Here is a 23,107-nt window from a genome sequence, read left to right as displayed (position 1 = left end):
AGGTTTAGATATTGCGACGTCCCTTAAGATGTCAGTTGGATGTGTTGGACTGCCTTTGATGTATATGAATGTGTTTAGCTTTTATTTTGCTATAGCTTTGGAGCAGTTTTTATTTTTGATTTGGGTTCCTTTTTGCAAAAAAAAAGTGACCATTTTAAGAACAATTATAATAATATTAAGGGACGCAGGTGGTGCTGTGGGTTAAACCACAGAGCCTAGGACATGCCAATCAGAAGGTCGGCGGTTCGAATCCCCACGACAGGGTGAGCTCCCGTTGCTCGGTCCCTGCTCCTGCCAACCTAGCAGTTTGAAAGCACATCAAAGTGCAAGTAGATAAAGAGGTACCGCTCCGGCGGGAAGGTAAACGGCGTTTCCGTGTGCTGCTCTGGTTCGCCAGAAGCGGCTTAGTCATGCTGGCCACATGACCCGGAAGCTGTACGCCGGCTCCCTTGGCCAATAAAGCGAGATGAGCGCCGCAACCCCAGAGTCGGTCACGACTGGACCTAATGGTCAGGGGTCCCTTTACCTTTATAATAATATTAATATGCTAAAGCCACGTCCATAACATACATTTAATGCAAGCTGATTTCCCAAAAATCCTGGAAGATATACTGTGAATTTTAATGTTTTAGTATTTTAACTTTTTGTATGTTTAAAACTATTCTAAGTTTTTCTTTATTTTATCTTTTTGTAAAGCGCTTTGAGGTGTGTGTGTTTTTATACACAACCAAGTAGTGTATAAAAATTGTGAAATAAGTATCTTACACCTCACATACCTACTAGTTCCAGGACTCTTCATAGCAGTGATGTCTGACCACCATCCCTGCACAGCAACAGCAGCCTTCGACTTCCAGATGTTTTGGGCTACAAACCATCACCTGCCCCAGCCAGTACAGCCATGGGAGATGTTGTCCAAAACATCGGGATGACACCAGGTTGCGGAAGGTTGCTTTAGAGCAGTGTTTCCCAAACTTGGGGCTCCAACTGCTTTGGGACTACAATTCCCATCATTGCTAGCTAGCAGGACCAGTGGTCAGGGATGATGGGAAATGTAGTCCTAAAAAACAGCCAGAGACCAAGTTTGGGAAAGGTTGCTTTAGAACCACAAGCAGTCTTTCCATCAGGAAAGTGAGGCATTCCTTCTCAGGAATTTTTTAAGGGGGCAGGTACCATTAGAGAGGGTCGGCCTATTGGATCAGTTTGGATAAAGGGAGGTTTAGACATTTTAAAAAATAATAACGTAGTTTATGTTCACTAGGTGTGCAATTTGGTTTTGACTACAATGCACAGGAATGGAGGTTAACACTCCCCCCCCCCCCAGCCATGATACTGATGTAAATAGTGTGCCAACCACCATGCTACTTAATTGGTGCTACTTAACTGTAGCACTAATGGCAGAGGTGCCATATGGTAATTTTAGACTCTGGACTTCTTTAGGCAGTTTGCACATAGCCCCTCCTGTCCATTCCTCCAAAGTGGGGCCCTGGACATCTGCCCTGAAATCCTGCCCTGATGGCACCACTGGCTAAGGGAAGCTTTTTTTTCCTTCGGCTAATAGCAGCATATGGGGGTTATTTTCAGTGGGGTTGCTGCTGGGGAATAGGGATGGGGAGAAATTTGATTCAGTTCACACAGGGTTGCCATATTTCAAATAGTGAAAATCTGATCAGAAACGTTGTTGAGTTTTTTGGGGGTAAAATTGTTGAGTGGGGTTTTTTTGGGGGGGCAAAGCAGTATTCTGGAGATAGATGATACATAGATTGATCAATCAATCGATAGATAGATAGATAGATCTGGAGATTCTGGACGTATGGCAACCCTAAAGGTAAAGGTAAAGGGACCCCTGACCGTTAGGTCCAGTTGCGGCCGACTCTGGGGTTGCGGCACTGGGGAGCCGGCGTACAGCTTCCGGGTCATGTGGCCAGCATGACTAAGCCACTTCTGGTGAACCAGAGCAGCGCACGGAAACGCCGTTTACCTTCCTGCCAGAGCAGTACCTATTTATCTACTTGCACTTTGACGTGCTTTCGAACTGCTAGGTTGGCAGGAACAGGGACCGAACAACAGGACCTCACCCCGTCGCGGGGATTCAAACCGCCAACCTTCCGATCGGCAAGCCCTAGGCTCTGTGGTTTAGACTACAGCGCCACCTACCCATGGCAACCCTAGTTCACATTTAAAGGCAAATTTACACAATTCACCCTTTGCGAAACAATACGCAACCAAGAGACATCCTTCAAAATTTGCATTTCTCCAAATTCCAATCTCTAGTCAATAAATGTGTACAATAGTGCATTGCATTAGGGTCAACTGTGCATATATCAGTGAAGATAGCATACGAAAGCATTGTATTGGGGAAAGGTCCTGCAAAATGTGTATATTGTTACAGGTGCGCCAATTTCTGTCCAACATGGAGCGAGGCACAGCGGAAACTGTGGTGTATTTATGATATATGGTTTATTTATACACATATATACCCTGAGCCCACCCTGGAGGGGTTCATAGCATTGACACCCCAAAAGGGCCTTGCTTCGCCCACAGCCCCTGCCTTGGATTTAAACAGAAACCAAACATTGCTCAGACTCTCTCTCTCCAGCTTGCTGCTTTGCTTCTAAGCTCACACCACTCCCAGCTCCCTGCCTTTGTCCTTCTAACTAGCCATGAGTTAGGGGAAGGGGCCCAAACCTTTTGCTGTCTTGCACATACCGCCTTCCTTTGCTTACTTAATGGACCATCACTCAGACTATCATTTCCACAGGATGCTAGCCTGGCTTATATTTTAACACATGCAGGATTTGGGGGTTAAGAGGGTCTCAACATACACCTACACACCCACACCTGGCAAACTCAGATGTTGGGTACGTCATCATTATCCAATGTGGACCAGTTCATGGAGGGCAACCGTAGGGTGTTACAAACTATATCTGGAAAGTTCCTGGGGGTCATTAGAAGTCTCTACTAGACAGAGATAAGGAAGTACTGTAGGTGTTGTGCAATCTTCCCCTTCAAAAATGTTCTGTATGTATTTTCAACCCAAATGTCCTGGTTCACCTGCTTTTATACAGAGACAGAAAGCACTAAAGCCACATTCTTACTTCGTCTTGATAAACAATACTTTCTTAACCTCCATTGTGCACTGAAGCTGGGTTGAACCACAATTTATCATGAGGCGACAGCTTGGAAGCTTTTCTTGGCAAATGCTGTTGGGTCGTGATCCTGCATATCTCCTGTCCCATCAGGCTACTTCTTAAAAATACTGGTCAGGCCAGAGGGTGGAGAAGCCTGTCATATGTATGTGATTGCACCTCATAGTACAGTTGCTGCTCATTTAAAGTGACTACGTGAACTGACCTCATCCACACTAAGAACCTCGGCAGAACCTGGAAGTTTTCTAACGATTATCCCCCAAATATTAGACCCTCTTCCTTTGAGAGTCACGCAAGCACATGTGGCCCCAACCCAGCCATACCTCGTACATCATAGGCCCTCTGTACCCGGCGGAGGGCATCCCGTGCCCCATTCGGTTCGTCCTCCATGGTGGTCACGACAGTGACAGGGAGGCCAAAGTTGCGCAACGACTCCGCCAGGCCTTGCCCTACTTCCACCCAGAGGTCCTGCCCGGAGCTGATCACAGCAACGTGGGCCCAGCGGAAGTACTTGAGCACGGTGTAGAGGACGGCGGAGGCCTGGGGCAGCGGCCGGGAAAAGGTGCCGAAACGTTCCACCTCGGCATCATCAGTCAGGCAAGACCAGGAGAAGACGGGCTTGTTCCAAGCTCTGCCCAGCAGCCCAGCCGCCTCGCAGGTGGCTGGGTTGACCGGGCCCACGAAGCCAGAGGCATAGCGCTCCGAGTTGACAAAGCTAACCATGGCCTGAGACGACTTGCAGTCTTCGTTGAGGAGGACATAGTCAAACCAGTAGCCCTGGTTCAGAGTAGGGTCCTTGTTGATGCGGGCAACGGCCAGCTTGGCCGCTGCGTCAGGGTAGGCCCTGGCGTAGATGGAGTCGCAGGTCCAAGGGCCCATCACGCCCACCTTGAAGGTTGATGGCAGGACGCGGCAGGGCAAAGAGAGGAACAAGAGCCAGAAGAGGAGGGCTTGCCGGCGGGGGCCCTTGTAGCAGGCCCACCTGGGGTGGTTGGAAAGGCGGAGCAGGAATCTGTGGAAGCCAAGCCAGGCTAGGATCATGGTGTCGCAGAGCCCGGGAATGGCGCAGCGGTGGGGGAAGGGGGAAGGGAGGGGAAGAAGAGGGAGAAGGCACGGCTCACAAATCCTTTAGTCCCTCAGGGGCCAGGGCCAGAAGTCTTTTGTCGGAGTGGGTCCATTTGCCGCCATCAACTTGGTTAAGATTCACCGCACGCAGTCAAGAGAAATCACCCTGGAATAGAGAAAAAACATCACACTATGCTGGGAAAAGGATGCTTGAGGCCCTGCGCATAGCTGTGGGGATCAGTGGGCATTGCCACAAACAACCCGGTTTACATGTTTTTAATCTCATTTGTTTTAAAAAAAAAAAATTTAAGACTGGGTAGTGTTACGCAGCCCACAGAAAGTTGGGTAAACAGCATGCAGACAAACACCTCTCCACTTGGGGCAGCCATCTTGTTACCGAAGGCCAACTTGTTGCCCATAGCAACTACCTCACCATCTTCACAGGTGTAAAATGAACAAAAAGCACCACTCCAGGTTAACTACTGCGGAGCCATATTTGTTGCCCAGCTTTCAGGGCTTGTGGTGCTTACAAATATAATTTGCTTCGCATTTCTTTTGGGCAAGGCAAACAATCCCATAGTGTAACCGGGAGGGGGGGCAGATATCACCGCACCTCCCAGAGAGAGAGAGAGAGAGGTCATGACAGGAGAGGCAGCCAGCTGCTTTGGCCAAAGTCCACCCTATTCTACCAGCCTTGGGCGGTATTATCCAAATTACTGTTCTGCTCATGCTCCAGCACCTCAACGAAGCTGCCCCATCCCTCAAATCCTAATCTTGCAGCTGAACTAAAACAGGATTAGCCTTTTGGCCCCAGCTGCCTCTTCGTATTAGGTGTGAATCGGTGCGATGGCGCTCACGTGCCCACAAGTGCTCAGCAGGTCACCTCTACCAACTCCTTTTACCCTTTACTATGAATAATGTTGCAAGGTGTGTTTGTGTGCGTGAAGTTATAGAGGGGGAAGGAGCTATCAGGTCTTAATTCTACAGCCTTTGAGAAAAGCTGGAAATGTGAGGAAAAGCTGGAAAACCACAAGCATGGATTGTGTTTTCTTTTAACACAATGATGGCATGTAAGGTCTGATTCAATGTGTTATTTGAAAGCAAGAGGCATAATGATATTTGTTACTGATGGTCAAGAACACAGAGCTGTTTTATTGGGGGGGGGGATATTGTATTTGCCACACCTTTAACACTTATTGGAATTTTTACACTGGCTCATTTTTGCATTTTCCCAAACATAACAATTTTCTGGGTGAATAGCATCCCCCCACCCCAATCTACGTACTAGATTTACGCTCACTGTGGCCCATGCTATTTTTAAATTTATTTATGGTATGAAATGGCTTCTGTGTGGCAGGTTAGAAACCAGCTTTCTCCAGCTGATAACCCTGTGTAGCAACATTAGCAAGTTCCAAAATCCCAAATACCAGAATTTGAGGTGGGGCAAGGACTTAATTATAAGACATGCTGGACATTTTACAGAGCTCCAATGCCTATATATATATATATATATATATATATGATATTAAAGATTGCATAGATGAAAATGGAATTAATCTTTCAAAATGTGAGCTTGCAAAAATATTTGATGGGAGGGGCACATATTTAAGACATCCACAAAAATATGCTTCTATGTTATTCTCCTTATCCCACTGGGAAGAGCTTTTGCATTATGCAACAAGTCTACCTATTTTCATCTGACAAAGGTCAAGCGACTTGCCTTTCCACACCTGTGAATCTATTAAAAACTGAGTGCAAAGCTGGTGACCTACATTTACGATTCGGTGGAACGTTGTGAAATTCAGCAAGGCACAGCTGCTTGTGAAGAAACCACATGGATTTTTCTCTGGCTGAATCCTACTGAATGAAGATGCCCGTATTTGCTTTTGATACAGATGAGTTTTCCACGCAAGACTAGAGTGGGTCCCAATCAGGCCTATTCTGGTCTCAAATCCGGGTCCTGAAATAGGCTGTGAAAATTACACCTTACTGTCCAGACGCTGCCTGCTTCTTCTGCCCCTTACCTCCCTCTACTCCATAGGTTGGACGGACAGCAACGACCATAATCCCTGACCACTAGTCATGCTAGCTAAGACAGAGGGGAGTCATCTGGAGGGTCAAAGCCTAGCCATACCTGCTCTACTCTCTCTTTCACACACACCATTTCAGAGGGTAAATCTTTCCCACCCCCTGCAACACAACGGCAAACATCACCTGTACATCTGCATCTTTGATGCATCTTTTATAGATACAGGGGTTAACTACACTGCCTCATGGAGGGTAAGGCTATCGGTGGCTACTAGCAATGACCACTGTGATGTATCCTACCTCCCCGCAGACTGTCTCGCCAGAGTGGTGCATGCTCTAGTTATCTCTCGCTCGGACTACTGCCATGCGCTCTACGTGGGGCTACCTTTGAAGGTGACCCGGAAACTACAACTAATCCAGAATGCGGCAGTTGGACTGGTGACTGGGAGCGGCCACCGAGACCATATAACACTGTTCTTGAAAGACCTACATTGGCTCCCAGTACGTTTCCGGGCACAATTCAAAGTGTTGGTGCTGACCTTGAAAGCCCTAAATGGCCTCAAAGGCCCAGTATACCTGAAGGAGCATCTCCACCCCCTCGTTCAGCCCGGACACTGAGGTCCAGCTCTGAGGGCCTTTTGGCGGTTCCCTCGCTGTGAGAAGCCAAGTTACAGGGAACCAGGCAGAGGGCCTTCTCGGTGGTGGCACCTGCCTTGCGGAACACCCGATGTCAAGGAAATAAACAACTACCTGACTTTTAGAAGACATCTGAAGGCAGCCCTGTTTAGGGAAGCTTTTAATGTTTAATAGGTTATTGTATTTTAATACAGTGTTACCTCGGGTTACATACGCTTCAGGTTACATACGCTTCAGATTACAGACTCTGCTAACCCAGAAATAGTGCTTCAGGTGAAGAACTTTGCTTCAGGATAAGAACAGAAATCGTGCTCCGGCGGCGCGGCAACAGCAGGAGGCCCCATTAGCTAAAGTGGTGCTTCAGATTAAGAACAGTTTCAAGTTAAGAATGGACCTCCAGAACGAATTAAGTACTTAACCCAAGGTACCACTGTATTCTGTTGGAAGTGGCCCAGAGTGGCTGGGGAAACCCAGCCAGATGGGCGGGGTATAAATTATATTATTATTATTGTTATTGTTATTATCATCATCATCATCATCATCATCATAATCTCCACTGCTGGAGTCAGTATGCCTCTGAATGTCTCCATCCCTGACAGAAAATAGCAGCCCCTACCCATAAAGAGAAAGAAAGAGAGAGTTTCCAGACACACTTGAGCTCTGGCAACTCTTGCTTTAGAAAACAAATACAGACAACACGAATGCTCATCATCCCTAGATGGATGCGAAGGGGACCACGCAAGTCCACGGGGTCAAGATGCCCACAACTTCATGGGGCCTATAGGACAAAACTAACCAACCACCTTTTTTGTCCTGCACAGAAAATGCACCTCATTCATTTCCCCTTGGGGTTTACTCATCCGATGAGAAGGGGGTGCAGCCCTGACTGATCCTATTTGGCTCAGGGGAAGAATGCGTCACCGCCAGCACCACACAAACACAAACTTGGGTCACGCTGGCTGATGAACCCGCAGTCATAGATATGAATCTATGTATTAGTTATGTACCAGTTATTTTTATTGTTTCTGTAGCATGTGCTTTGGGCTAGCTTAGTTTTGGCATCACTCATGCAATTTGCTGTGCAGTGCACAACATAATTTTTTTATTTTATCTATTACTCATTCACATATTCTCCTTTTCGTGTAGCTTTGTCCCCACCCCAGGATGACAACCCAGAATTATGCGTGGCTTTCTGAGACAGGCATGCCCAAGGACCAATCAGGAAGCAGGTGCTTTAAGGCCCGGCCTCCATGTTCTGAGGAGATTCCCCCCCAAATATATATATATATATATATTATTAATTTTCCACAAATTTTGCACATATAATTCCAACGCATAATAAACATTCATTTTGGTTTTTTCATTAAACAAAAACAAAAACTGAGGAGATAATTTTGACAAGGAGACCTGTTTTAATTCCTTTGCGCTCTCAAAGGAGTGTCGCCCACAGGCTCCCTGACTAAAGCTGCTAACAAGGGCTTTGCTGGACCTTCAACGGCAAGGAGAAAACCAATTTTTACACAGCTTTGAAGCAGGGATAGTGTAAAAAAAACCCAAAAAAACTGGCATGCCACACTCTCTCCTGTTTCATAAAAGTCCCCCTCTCATTCTCCTGGCACATTACACCTGCCGTTGTATACAAAGCGATGTCCTGAAAAGATTAGGAGAAATAAGGCTTCTTATAGTAGAAACTATTTAAATCACCTCTTATAAGTCAGGCCCGTTGTCTTTTTTTTTTTTAAGATATTTTATTAAAGTTTCCAAATTATAACAAAACAAATGAAAAAAGAAAAAAGAAAAAACATAGAAAATAAAAACAATTAAAAACACATTAATTTTCATAACATATCTTCATACACTTATTTCCCCAGACCTCCTCATCCCTCCCTTTTTTGTATTCCAGTTCAGTTTGTTAGTTCAGCAAATCCTTACCATCAAGTTTTTACCCTATTCTAATCTTTCATTACATTACCTTACTCTATTCTCCTCATTGTCTTATAAAAAACCTTAACCTAAATCTCATTTTTGATAACTTCTCTTAACCGTTCTATTCTTTCCTAATCCCTTAAACTTTTATACCAGAGCCAAGCAATTTCATTTCATGCATCCTTCTAATATTCATCAATTATATAAAATAGTCCTAATAACAAAAGATAAAAGTCTTCATCCAACGTCCCTTCCCCCAGGTCCCGGGTTTGTCAGTCCATTTATCCCATTAAGTTGGCACATTAACCTGGTAAGCCAGGCCCATTGTCTGTGGAGAAGAGGATCTTTCCTCTCTTTTACAAGGGAGAATTGCATTTGTGTTGACAGGAAAATGGTGGCCAGAGGAACAGGGATGACGTCCAGCACAGTTTCGAAACACAAACCGCAATGGATAAATTAGTCATATTTAAACCAACTGGGGCTGGGGAGATTTTGAGTGACTAGAAAAGTTCCAGTCAGGGCCGGCCTGCTCATGAGGCAGCCTGAAGCGGCTGCCTCAGGCGGCAGAATCACATGGGGCGGCACCCCTGCTCCTGCTCCAAGGGTCATGGCGGCAGCTTCTCCTGGCAAGATCTCTTAGGATTCCTAAGAGATCTTGCCAGAAGCCGCAGCAGGAGAAGTAGGGGCACAGCACCACAGATGGGGGTCCTGCTTCCGGGGGTCAGTCCTGTCCCCCGCATTGGCCATGATGGCTTTGCTGCCAGCAGTCGTTGGTCAGGGAGCAAAGGCAGCGTCGACCTCTGATAAGCCCAAGTGCCCCAGTTAACTGGCCAGCAAGTTTTAAAACATATAATAATAATAATAATAATAATAATAATTTATTATTTATAGCCCGCCCATCTGGCTGGGTTTCCCCAGCCACTCTGGGCAGCTTCCAAAAGAATATTAAAATACTGTGATACATCAAACATTAAAAGCTTCCCTAAACAGGGCTGCCTTCAGATGTCTTCTAAAAGTCTGGTAGTTGTTGTTCTCTTTGACATCTGGTGGGAGGGCGTTCCACAGGGCGGGCGCCACCACCGAGAAGGCCCTCTGCCTGGTTCCCTGTAACCTCACTTCTTGCAGGGAGGGAACCGCCAGAAGGCCCTCGGAGCTGGACCTCAGTGTCTGGGCTGAATGATGGGGGTGGAGACGCTCCTTCAGGTATACTGGACCGAGGCCGTTTAGGGCTTTCAAGGTCAGCACCAACACTTTGAATTGTGCTCGGAAACGTACTGGGAGCCAATGTAGGTCTTTCAAGACCGGTGTTATATGGTCTCAGCGGCCGTTCCCAGTCACCAGTCTGGCTGCTGCATTCTGGATTAGTTGTAGTTTCCGGGTCACCTTCAAAGGTAGCCCCATGTAGAGCGCATTGCAGTAGTCCAAGCGGGAGATAACCAGAGCATGCACCACTCTGGCGAGGCAGTCCGCAGGCAGATAGGGTCTCAGCCTGCATACCAGATGGAGCTGGTAGACAGCTGCCTTGGACACGGATTTAACCTGTGCCTCCATGGACAGCTGTGAGTCCAAAATGACTCCCAGGCTGCGCACCTGGACCTTCAGGGGCACAGTTGCCCCATTCAGGACCAGGGAGTCCTCCACACCTGCCCGCCTCCTGTCCCCCAAAAACAGTACTTCTGTCTTGTCAGGATTCAATCTCAATCTGGAGTGGGGTGTGTGTGTTTTTTAATATAAGCACTTGTAAAAGCTGCCACTGCCATCTTAGAGGAGGATGGAGGCCTTCCGCCTTCTCTCACACACATGAGGAAATAGGTCCTGTAAGATGCAACACCTTAAAAAACAAAGGAAGCACAGGTCTTGTTTCAAAACGGTTGTTTCCTCAAATGCGAATTAACTAATTGAGCCAATTAAAGTATCTTTTGATCAGCTGGCAGCCCTAAAGACAAACAAAAAAAAACCCAAATCCAAACTGCATAATAATAAATAATAATAAATTTTTATTTATACCCTGACCTTCCCGGTTCAGAAAACCGGGTTGAGGGCGGCTAACAACAAATTTAAAGCACTTAATTGATGCAACAAAAAGCAGCATAAAATAAAGTATAAAACGTGAATAACAATAGTGCCACATAGTGCCACATCAGCTTGAAAACTGAAGTTCGTGCATGTGTAGATTATTAGGGCTACGTTTTCTAACTCCATCTGCAGCGCATAGGAAAATGAGAACAGAGTAGATTAGATATTATTATCCTGTGCTTACAATAAACCCCTCGGGGGTCCGCCGGTTATGCTCTACTGATGCGGCAAATTACTGGAAGTCCCTTAACTTGGCAGGTTAAAGATGGCGGCTCTGGCATGACCTATGGGGGAAAGGCATGTTTCATGCACAAGCCAGTCCACACATGCATCTCTTGGAAAGCAGTCCCAAATGACGGTTTGCCTGTATGACTCAGCTGCTGCACCTTAAATCGCCACAGATATATCACCTGCTGTCAACTCAGACCATAACACTTGCCCCGGGAGACAGATCACACATTTGACTGAGAGGCGTCGAGTGGATGAACAAATGAAGGGGGAAATTTCATTACTAGATTATTCAATTGCAGTCTGTGGCTTTATTAGGATCTATTTTTCAGGCCTTGAATCGCAGTCGGCTTGCTTAAGCAATGGAGTGTTTTGTAACTGGTTGGCAGAAATGAAGTTGGTAACTAAGGGTCTGCCTTTAGTATACAGTGGTACCTCAGGTTACATACGCTTCAGGTTACAGACTCCGCTAACCCAGAAATAGTGCTTCAGGTTAAGAACTTTGCTTCAGGATGAGAACAGAAATCGTGTGGTGGCAGCAGGAGGCCCCATTAGCTAAAGTGGTGCTTCAGGTTAAGAACAGTTTCAGGTTAAGAATGGACCTTCGGAACGAAATAAGTACTTAACCTGAGGTACCACTATACTTAAGATATATACATTGCTTAAGGTCTTGCGCCTGGAAACAGACAACAGGAAACACCTTAAACCACAAAGAAACGGACTAAGAATATTGTGAGTGGACAGGAACAAGAATGGAAAATTTCCCACATGTGCACTATCCCTAAATTTATGAAGTAATGCAGCTGGCCTCTGGGCTGCTATATATCTCCAATCCATATGTAAGCTCAAGTTTGCCGAAAGCTTTTGACTGGCTAAAAGTAGAGTTGCCAAAAAGTTGCTGAGCTTTTTCTAGGAAAAACAAACAGACATTTTGCTGATTTCCGCCGGCTAAATCCCAGACATTTGACAACCCTACTAAAAGCCATCGCATGTGTCCTGATGGATGACTATAAGTATTTTACTAACCCCTGAGCGCATGATGCAATCGTTCCTTGGCCCTCCAAGGCCACACATATTCTCTATAGCTTCACTAAAGACTCTGTTTAGCATTTCCTATTTGGGACCTCCATCAGTAGACCCCAGGGCTAAATTTCACTCTCCAAAAATGGTGTCTTCGGGAGGGAAAGGAGAATACTGTGATGTGAGATGTGGACATGGGACAGTTTCTAAAAGCTTTATGTTTACCAAGGAATGGCAAGAGACAACAGATTAAAAGTTTAGGGAAGCTTTTAATATTTGATGCATCACGGTATTTTAATATTTTGTTGGAAGCCGCCCAGAGTGGCTGGGGAAGCCCAGCCAGATGGGCGGCGTATAAATAATAAATTATTATTATATTATTATTATACAGCAAAGGAGAGCTAAGGAGGCTAGTACACTGGTCTTCAACTGGTGAGTGGCGGTCTAATCTGAGGTGGGTGACAACAGCAGTACTACCACCATACAAATATATGGTGAAAATGGAGAAATAGGTCCTCAAAAGCAAGTGTGGGTCCAAGGACTGAAAATGCTGAAGACTGCTGTGCTTGTGGGAAGCAGACTTGGGCAACTGAATGAGAATCACTCCATGCATGCAAGCCCCATATGCCTTCTCCATGGGGAAATGACCAAAGCTCTGGAGAAAATCTTGCATGAAGTTGCACCAAACAGGTGGTAGGAGAGAGGAAAATGGCTGGCAGATCTTTCCACCACCGGCTGCCCTGTAACTCCTCCAAGAGGTTGTGCACTCAGGTACATAACGCATGTGGAGAAAATTAAGTAGGGTGGACATACAGTGAGCAGCTTGGCCATAAATTGTCCCAAGACATTGTGAAATGTCTTTGCCCTAGAGGGAGATCTTCTGAGCCACCACTGGAGATGGGACTGTTTTCACATAATCTTTTTGTTATGGGCCTTAATATTCAAAATGGGATGCAGGTGGCGCTGTGGATTAAACCACAGCGCCTAGGACTTGCCGATCAGAAGGTCGGCGGTTCGAATCCCTGTGACAGGGTGAGCTCCCGTTGCTCGGTCCCAGCTCCTGCCAACCTAGCAGTTCGAAAGCACGTCAAAGTGCAAGTAGATAAATAGGTACCGCTCCTGCAGGAAGGTCAACGGCGTTTCCGTGCGCTGCTCTGGTTCGCCAGAAGCGGCTTAGTCATGCTGGCCACATGACCTGGAAGCTGTACGCCGGCTCCCTCGGCCAATAAAGCGAGATGAGCGCTGCAACCCCAGAGTCGGTCACAACTGGACCTAATGGTCAGGGGCCCCTTTACTTTACCTTAATATTCAAAATGCATTAGTAGCATAGTGTTTAAAGTCAAAAGCTATATCACAAGATGAGAAATCAACTTTCCTACTTACTCCAAGACCCTTTGTAGATGAGAAATCTCTCTTTCTCTCTCTCTCTCTCTCTCTCTCTCACACACACACACAAACACACACACAGAGAGAGAGAGAGACAGACAGACAGACAGACAGACAGACAGCAGCTATTGTGATAATACATGTGGGGTGGATGTTTGTTGCACCAATTTTGTGGGTAGCTATGGGATGGTACCTATGACATGATTGCAACAAGAACAAGAAGTTGTTCCACTTCTCTTAAGCACACTATCCAGAAGAGTTTAGGAGTTCATACCCTTTTATTTAATCTTCAAAAGGCAGAATGGAGGGGTGCCCTACAGCAGTGTTCCCCAACCTTGGGCCTCCAGCTGTTTTTGGACTACAACTCCCATCACCCCTCGCTAGCAAGACCAGTGGTCAAGGATGATGGGAATTGTAGTCCAAAAACAGCTGGAGGCCCAAGGTTGGGGAACACTGCCCTACAGCACTACACAACACCCCCCCCCCCAATGAATGAATGAACAAGAATGAACAACTAGCTACACACATATGCAATTTTTTTGGGGGGGGTGATGTCTATCATATGTAGTGTACAGATATTTATCAGATAGTATAGTGCTACTTGGCTTTTCCAATTATGTTGTTGTTGTTGTTGTTGTTAACCCGCCCTTCCCCTAAGGTCCCAGGGTAGGTTCTATTTAAAACACAGTATTAAAAACATGTTTAGAAAGTACTTTTTAAATAGAAGTTATCTGAAAGGGCCAAAGGGAGGTCAAATCCAAATCTAGCCATGATTGTTTTCTAATGCAATTCTCTGGCACATGCCAGGATATTAACCATCCTGGACCCTGTGATCAGGAGGTGATGCCTTGTTTGTGGTGCCACCACTGGGGGTTGCCCTGACTGCACTGGCACACGGCAGAGCCTTCTTGGTGGGGGTTCCCTGCTTGCAGAATGCCCTCCCTGGTGAGGTGTGCCCATCTCCCTCATTACTGACTTTCAGGAGAAATCTAAAAACGCCTGTTTCCTCAGGCATTTGACGCCTGAAATATGGCAATGCTGAAATCAGTGGCCGAGAGGATTTGATTGTTGTCAGAATGTTTTTAATTATTTTGTTTTTCTGATGATGTGTTTGCCTCCATGGGCTGCTTTGGGTAGAAGGGTGGGATATTAATTGAATGAAGAAAGAAAGAAAGAAAGAAAGAAAGAAAGAAAGAAAGAAAGAAAGAAAGAAAGAAAGTGTCAGAGTCCCTTTTGCACTCCACACATGTATTCACCAATTTGAGAGACAGGCATTGATAGCCATCAATGCTCTTCCAGCATATTATCAGCTACACCAACTGGACACGAGTAGGACCAAAAATACCTCCTCCCAACGCACACACTGAAAGGTATTAAGAGAGCAGGACCTCATGAATTTGCTTCTGCTTCCATGAATCATAGAATCATAGAATCATAGAGTTGGAAGAGACCACAAGGGCCATCGAGTCCAACCCCCTGCCAAGCAGGAAACACCATCAGAGCACTCCTGACATATAGTTGTCAAGCCTCTGCTTAAAGACCTCCAAAGTAGGAGACTCCACCACACTCCTTGGCAGCAAATTCCACTGTCAAACAGCTCTTACTGTCAGGAAGTTCTTCCTAATGTTTAGGTGGAATCTTCTTTCTTGTAGTTTGGCTCCATTGCTCCGTGTCCGCTTCTCTGGAGCAGCAGAAAACAACCTTTCTCCCTCCTCTATGTGACATCCTTTTATATATTTGAACATGGCTATCATATCACCCCTTAACCTCCTCTTCTCCAGGCTAAACATGCCCAGCTCCCTTAGCCATTCCTCATAAGGCATCGTTTCCAGGCCTTTGACCATTTTGGTTGCCCTCCTCTGGACACGTTCCAGTTGGTCAGTGTCCTTCTTGAATTGTGGTGCCCAGAACTGGACACAGTACTCCAGGTGAGGTCTGACCAGAGCAGAATACAGTGGCACTATTACTTCCCTTGATCTAGATGCTATACTCCTATTGATGCAGCCCAGAATTGCATTGGCTTTTTTAGCTGCCGCGTCACATTGTTGGCTCATGTCAAGTTTGTGGTCAACCAAGACTCCTGGATCCTTTTCACATGTACTGCTCTCAAGCCAGGTGTCCCCCATCTTGTATTTGTGCCTCTCACCCTCACAACAAGGCCATTTACGTATATACAAAAGAGAATCAAATGCTAATAATCCCACACCTTTTTTAAAAAACCCAAAGACCACTCCCACTTGCAGAGCTATTATGAGTATACAAGGATTTTAGCCTTGCCTACAGTGGAGCATGCTGTTTTCCTGTATTCAGAGGGGTGTGGATTTGTAGGAGAGTCCTGACATCATCATCATCATCATAAATTTTATTTATACCCCTCCCTCCCTCCCCGGCCAGAGCCGGGCTCAGGGTGGCTAACACCAGTAAAATCACAATAAAAACATAATAGGGAAGGGGGGGGAACCAATTTAAAATACAGGTTAAAATGCAATTGAAAATGCAGCCTCATTTTAATAGTAGCCCGTAGTTCAAAACCATAAGGGGAGGGAAACATAAGGGTCAGATTGAGTCCAAACCAAAGGCTAGGCGGAACAGCTCTGTCTTGCAGGCCCTGCGGAAAGATGTCAAGTCCCGCAGGGCCCTAGTCTCTTGTGACAGAGCGTTCCACCAAGTTGGGGCCAGTACTGAAAAGACCCTGGCCCTAGTTGAGACCAATCTAACCACCTTGCAACTTGGGACCTCCAAAGTGTTGTCATTTGTGGACCTTAAGGTCCTCCGCGGGGCATACCCCATAGAGAACTCCCCACCAGTTGCCTGAAGTGCTGGAGTCTGGGAATGGCTTTGCCACTCGATTCTGCTGACTGTTTTAAACGAAGAGAATGTCCCGTGCAAAATAATTGCCGTTATTATATACAGTGATTTTTTCCTGGCCTCCCTTGCAAGGAATGCACGCCTACATAAGGGAGTGTGGGAGGAACAGGATAAGAAAAGACTGCAATCCTGAATAAATTGGCTGCAGTCACATGAACGAAAGGTAAAGAGTCACAGTGCATGTCTGCATAGTGCAGGGAACAGCACCCTCCCCACAGAAGTGCATTTAGCATCTTAGCTGCATAGCTTTCAGTGTGTGCTGAAAATGAACACCTCTTTATCTTGGTCTTTGGCAGTTTAGGTATTTTGCATTGCGGGGACCACCTCTTTCGTTGCAGTTATACTGCCCTATTGCATTTGGAATAGGGACGCGGGTGGCGCTGTGGGTTAAACCACAGAGCCTAGGACTTGCCGATCAGAAGGTCGGCGGTTCGAATCCCCGCGATAGGGTGAGCTCCCGTTGCTCGGTCCCTGCTCCTGCCAACCTAGCAGTTCGAAAGCACATCAAAGTGCAAGTAGATAAATAGGTATCGCTCCTGCGGGAAGGTAAACGGCGTTTCCGTGCGCAGCTCTGGTTCGCCAGAAGCGGCTTAGTCCTGCTGGCCACATGACCCGGAAGCTGTACACCGGCTCCCTCGGCCAATAAAGCGAGATGAGCGCCGCAACCCCAGAGCCGGTTACGACTGGACCTAATGGTCAGGGGTCCCTTTACCTTTACCTATTGCATTTGGAACTGTTTACATGTTTGTTTGTTTGTTTGTTTGTTTGTTTGTTTGTTTGTTTGTTTGTTTGTAACATAGAATCATCTAATTTTAAGGTTGGAACGGATCCCAAGGGTCAAACCTCCTACAATGTAGGGATCACAACATGCAGTCCCCCATCCAAAAATAGTGTTATAATTGTATATTAGATTCTTGTAATCTGTCCTGGTGCCTTACTCTGAAGAACAGGTAAGAAATCTAATCAGTAAATGAAATACTGCACAAAAAGAACAACAGAAAGATGAGAGACAACAACCTTCAGACTAAAACAGACAAATCTGACACACACACACACCGCAATTTTAAATCACGCATATAATATTATAATTTTATGCTCAGACAGAAACTACAAAACAAAGGGAAGGGGAAATATTTCTTTTAGTTGGCCCATCTCACATTTGGGGTTGACTTCCGCTGGATCTAGCTTACTGGTCCCTCTTAGCCAGGCATCACCTCCCTTCTAAACCGCCTCTGATCCACATTCTAAGTGTGCTAGATAAATGGGGATACTTTCAGGGAGTTTTAATCCTCACCTCTGCGACCTTGTTTTACCCAGACCGTTACGCTGGTGACATCAAAACAGCTCCTCCTTTCTCTGCAAGAACCTCCCCTGCCCCATTGCACTTTGCTGCGGCTTCACTGCAGAGCGTGAAATGGGTACAATTTCAGTTACCTGTCCTCCAAAAAGATAATAGCAGAGATCAAGATCTGTAGCAGAGGCATTCCTACACTTGGAGAATTTAAATGCCCATGACTTTTACAACATTTGAGACTAGATCGTCATCACCAATATCGCAGGTACAGAAAACCCATGGAGAAATTGACTCCTGCCAATGCATAATAAAGTTTCCAGCCATCCCCTTTTCTGCACTATGCAGGGAATACAAATCTTAATAGTTGCATTTACCTTTTCGCTTATTTGACAACCTGTCAAGCTGGACCCTGTCCCACCCTGGGTAACTTCCTCCGATGAAGCCCCAGGATGCCCTGAGCCAGGAGATCCCTTTGAGCAGACAGAGTCCAACTCTGGCAATGATCAGAAGACCTTTGCGTCCAGAGAGAGACCAGACCCCTGGAACATGTCTCTAGAGAGGTTTCCAAAGGACTTTTGGGTTAGGTCCCTAACTCTTCTGGAGCAGACGAACCATCTCTCAATTTGAGAGCAAAGACATTCAGGCTAGCTGGCAAAGGAGTGTGTGCCTAAGAGCCCAAAGTAGAGCTACTCATGAGTAAAGGGTTCTTGGGGAGAGAGTTCCCCACCCCACCCCCCCAAAAAGTGACAGAAAAGTGCACTGGAAAGTGTGAGGTATCAGCCACTAGCTGACAAGGACTTGTAACCTTGGTGTCGCAAACCTCAGGATAAATGTTCAGGAGGCATTGTATAACCTCTGCCCAAGTTTTGTGTGTGAACAGCATCAGCGTGAATGTTCAAGCATGGAAGCTCTCTCCTGTTGTTGTTGTTGTTTAGTCGTTTAGTCGTGTCCGACTCTTCGTGACCCCCTGGACCAGAGCACGCCAGGCACTTCTGTCTTCCACTGCCTACCGCAGTTTGGTCAGACTCATGCTGGTCACTTCGAGAACACTGTCCAACCATCTCGTCCTCTGTCGTTCCCTTCTCCTTGTGCCCTCCATCTTTCCCAACATCAGGGTCTTTTCCAGGGAGTCTTCTCTTCTCATGAGGTGGCCAAAGTATTCGAGCCTCAGCTTCAGGATCTGTCCTTCCAGTGAGCGCTCAGGGCTGATTTCCTTCAGAATGGATAGGTTTGATCTTCTTGCAATCCATGGGACTCTCAAGAGTCTCCTCCAGCACCAGAATTCAAAAGCATCAATTCTTCGGCGATCAGCATTCTTTATGGTCCAGCTTTCACTTCCATACATCAGCTCTCTCCTAAATTCTGCTTTTCAGATTCCACTTACTCCTGTCCGGCGTCAATGAATTTCTGACCCCCGTCTGTCATTGGCCCAGGCATGGCGGGGTTTAACTTGCCCTCTCTGCCCAAGTTTTGACCCAGTTGGAGCAGAACACTATCAAAGTTCTTGTGAACTGGCTCGCTCTCACACACAAAGACAGAGATGTACGTATATACCAAGTTCTGAAATACAGGAGCATTTCAAGTTTAAAAGATGCAGCGTGCGACATCTGAACATGAGAGCATTCTTTCTGGGTTCCAGGAATTATTTCCAAAAATAAGATAGCTCATCTCAGCTATCTGCCAATCTCCCATTCCCACCACCCTTCTGAGTAATACCCCTCCCCACCTTCTCACTATATAGAAGGATCTGGCAACTTCTGTTTCAGTGTATCTGAAGAAGTGTGCATGCACACGAAAGCTCATACCAAGAACTAACTTAGTTGGTCTTTAAGGTGCTACTGGAAGGAATTTTTTTATTTTGACTATGGCAGACCAGAATGGCTATCTATCTGTAACTGGATGTTTGGAGGGTTATCAGAGAAGGAGGTGTGCCTCTGAACATCCACTGCTGGGAATCCCAAGTGGGGAAAGGGCTGTTTCCATCAGGTCCTGCTGGCAGCCTTCTTAGGAATTATCTCGCTGGTCACTGTGAGAAGGGGATGGTGAAGTGGATGGGTCTCCATCCTGATCCAGTGAGGCTCTGAGCATGCTAATGGAATGCATCAAGTTTATAATCAAATTAAGGGCACTGGTAATAAAACCCTGCTTTAGCACCAGCCAGACATGAATCAATCCTACTAGATCCAAGACAATCCCAATTATTAAGAGCACAGAGGCTGGTCAAATACAGAGAAGTCAGAAGTCAAAATGGAGAATGTGATGACTGGGTGATGTATCTGGGGTGCTTTTGAGTGGAAGAAGGCATTTAACATGAAATTAGTGGGCGGACAAGTCTCTCAGTTAAGTTTCTCTCTGTTTCTCATTTTCCAGTCTTCAGTACACATCGCCACATGTTTGCAGGATATATTTTTTTAAAAGTCCCCACGAAAATTCATCAGCGTCTCGCCTAATACACATCTTTTTGTAAGCAGTTCCTGCCTCCCAAATATAGTGAATTCTTATAACCAATTTCCTTTAACATGTGCATTTCTGTATGCTATTTTCAGCAACATGTGAATGAATATGAACTTTCCCTCCTAAGACACACCTCTTTTTGGTTGGGGAAAAAAGTTATTGCAATATTCAGAGAAGTGCAAATTCCAAAGGAGAGCTGTCCTTTGGTCTGCATATTGTTGCATATTTCTTCCCCAGCCCTACAAGGAATCGAAAGATGCAGAAAGACTCAATAAAAAGATGGAGGGTTGATGAAGTGGGACATTCAAGATGAAGGAAAGTTGAAGTCATGTGGCTGAGAGGGACAGAGCAAAGTGAGGGGCACAGGGATATAGAAGAGAAGAATAACGGCTTTGATGAAAGGAGAAATCAGATTATTTTGATGGCTATCAGCAATGTAACAATTACAGGAATGGGAAGAATCACAGGAAAAGAATTATGTTAAGGGACAGAGGACCAGAAGATTTCAACAGCATGGACTGGAACAGGAGACAAGGGAAATAAGAAGGAATGACTTGAGATTTCCAGCAGAAAACTCAACCGCCTCTCTCCTGTTGCCTCCACCTACTCTAAAAACCTGTTTCTTAACTATAAGAACTAAAGGGAGGCCACAGCTGGACAAGCACCTTTCAAATCAAGGTTTCTTTCAATACAGCTATTCCCCTTTGGAGTAAAGTGTTGGGATACTCTTTGCCTGAATCTTCCTTTTCTTTTTGATGCTGCAAAGTCAGAAAGCACGCCCTCAAAACCGACCCTGCCGCTTCCACCCGTTGACTCAAGGCAAAATGGCCGGCTGTCAAGGTCTCTCTCTTCGAAGCAAATGGCGGGAGGTACAAACAAGCGCCGTCGGTTGAGGCTTGTTCCTTGGTACCCCTAACTTTTAGGAGCCCAGCCACAGAGACAGAAGGTTAAGGCTCGTTTTCTGCTGGTCTGTGCTGAAACAGAACCACCTCCAAGTCCAAATGTGGTCTCACAATTCCAAAATTTTCCAGTACATAGAGAACTACCTGTCCAGGGAATGGTTAGAGTGGATTTCTATGTATAAAAAACTGGGAGGGGGGCATCCAATCATACAAGCTCCACCTAAAATGGTATAATCCAGACCCACGGCGTTGTATACAAATGTTGGCCCTAGTCAGAGCAGACCCAATGAAATCAATGGACATGACTTGCTTTGGTTCGTTGATTTCAATGGCTCTACTCAGAGTTAAAAGTTGGTTGGATACAGCCTAGACTGACCATCGCAGCACATGGGGACACGGCCAATTTTCACGGCAAAAGTGTGTTCTGGATGCCCCCCATGCAGAACGAGCCGCGAACTGCCTCTCTGCCACCTATGCTAATTCTCCTCCCAAGCTCCTCCTTCCTTCTGGAACGTTCCCAGCAAGAGAGATGGCAGCTATAGCGTTTAACCCTGGGACTCAAAAGTTATAAGGCTCTCTTGCACAGTTGCCACCCCCACCTCCAGATGAGCTTCTTACACGAAGCTCAGACAGGTGTGAGGGTTGGCTTAATCCCTTCTCCGCTTCCCCCAACATGACAGTTACAAGATCATGGCCGGGGAGACGGGGGGGGGGGGGGAGGAAGAGAAGCAAAGCAGAACAATTGAACTGTACTAGCTCCGATTCAGCAGGAACTAGTCATGCTTTTTAGTCATCTCGATAAATCAGCAGAACTTCTAAATCCCATTTGTTTTAATGGGGCGAAAGCGTGACTTAACTTTGGCTGGTCCAAGCCCACCAACTGCATCTACTGACTTCTCCCAATCCCAACAGGTGAAAATGACCACTAGGGAGATTATCCCCGTTCCCATCCTATTCCAAAATATACAATGCCGGGCATCACATTTTCCATCACTGAGCCAAATTCCTGCAGGATCCACGAAACACAATGTTCACTCTCTTCCACCAAAGTCCCCTCCTTCAATTCTTGTCCCCTCTGGTTCCTTTTGGTCTACTCTCCCCCACCTGCTCATCACACACCTCCTAATAAAAATCCCCCCTCCTTTCTCTTTTACATGCTCCATTTTTCTCACAGCACCTAACATTGGACACTGCAACGAAACAGGCAAAGGAGCAGCCATGAGGAAAAGGAGGAAATTGAAGATATTCCATCTCCTGGTCTCCCTTGACTGAACTCTTGTCCCAGTCGTGAACCCTAAAAGCAGACCTTCTGTCACCCCCCCACTGCTTTCTTGATTGGTTTAACCCACTAGGACATGGGCTGGGGGGACCACAAAGGGTTTGGCGGGGGTTCTCGGTTCCTTCTCCAGCCCCGATCCGGGGACGCATGGCCACACCACACTCATCAGCCTACAGGCGCCACACTCTTACCGAGACTTGGTCCGCAAGCTACTTCCAGCGCTTCCGAAAAACCGAAGCAAAAAAAAATAAAAATTCTATCCCAGCCGCTAAATCCGAGGGAAGCCGCTAAATCCGAGGGAAAACGAAAACCAGGAACCCGATAGCGATGAAGCAACTCCAACAAAAGGCAAATGCCAAAAGTCAACCCCCGAGTTCACCATCCGTTTCAGGGACGCCGGCTTGGAGAAATGGGGTTTGTCCCGGCACCACAGAGCTCCTCTCCCCGCCCCAGATCTTCCCTGTGGGGCACAGGGAATATGGGGCACCGGTGGCCACTGGGTGCTGGGTCCCTCTCAGGTCCAAGAGCAAGACACTGGAGCTGTAATACCTGGGTGTTCGTGATCTGTCAAGGCTGGTGCTTGGCATGGGGGGAGCAGCGCGATCAGGAGGGGGAGGGGGCTGGATTTTATTTTTTTTTATAAACCCATAATCCACGTTCGCTGTCTCTTACAGCTAATCAGATTAGGTTCTCATGGAGGGGGAAGGTGGAGAGCGGGGAGGGAGGGAGAGGCCATGACAGCCATGTGTCCATGGGTGCCCGGGGAGGGGGGGGCGAGGTTTGCAGTCCACAGCCTGGG

General features: G+C 46.4%; 1 protein-coding gene across 5 annotated transcripts in view; it reads right to left on the bottom strand.

Moving 5' to 3' along the window:
* GUCY2D (guanylate cyclase 2D, retinal) overlaps positions 1 to 19,290 on the bottom strand; it is a 48,827-nt gene extending 29,537 nt beyond the window's left edge. For 2 of the 5 annotated variants that reach the window (XM_083472504.1, XM_083472508.1), the window contains exons 1-2: positions 18,048 to 19,290; positions 3,470 to 4,377 (exon numbers count right to left, since the gene is read on the bottom strand). In XM_083472504.1, the coding sequence (XP_083328630.1) occupies positions 3,470 to 4,187 (718 nt within the window). In that variant the 5' untranslated portion in view covers positions 4,188 to 4,377; positions 18,048 to 19,290. The other 3 variants (XM_083472507.1, XM_083472505.1, XM_083472506.1) reach the window with 3 other exon arrangements.
* Positions 19,291 to 23,107: the final 3,817 nt, after the last annotated feature.

Source organism: Podarcis liolepis, assembly GCF_965112155.1.
Source record: "Podarcis liolepis genome assembly, chromosome: 13".
NCBI lineage: Eukaryota > Metazoa > Chordata > Lepidosauria > Squamata > Lacertidae > Podarcis > Podarcis liolepis.
Note: the sequence above shows the minus strand (reverse complement) of the source record. Positions and strands in the feature narration are given on the sequence as shown.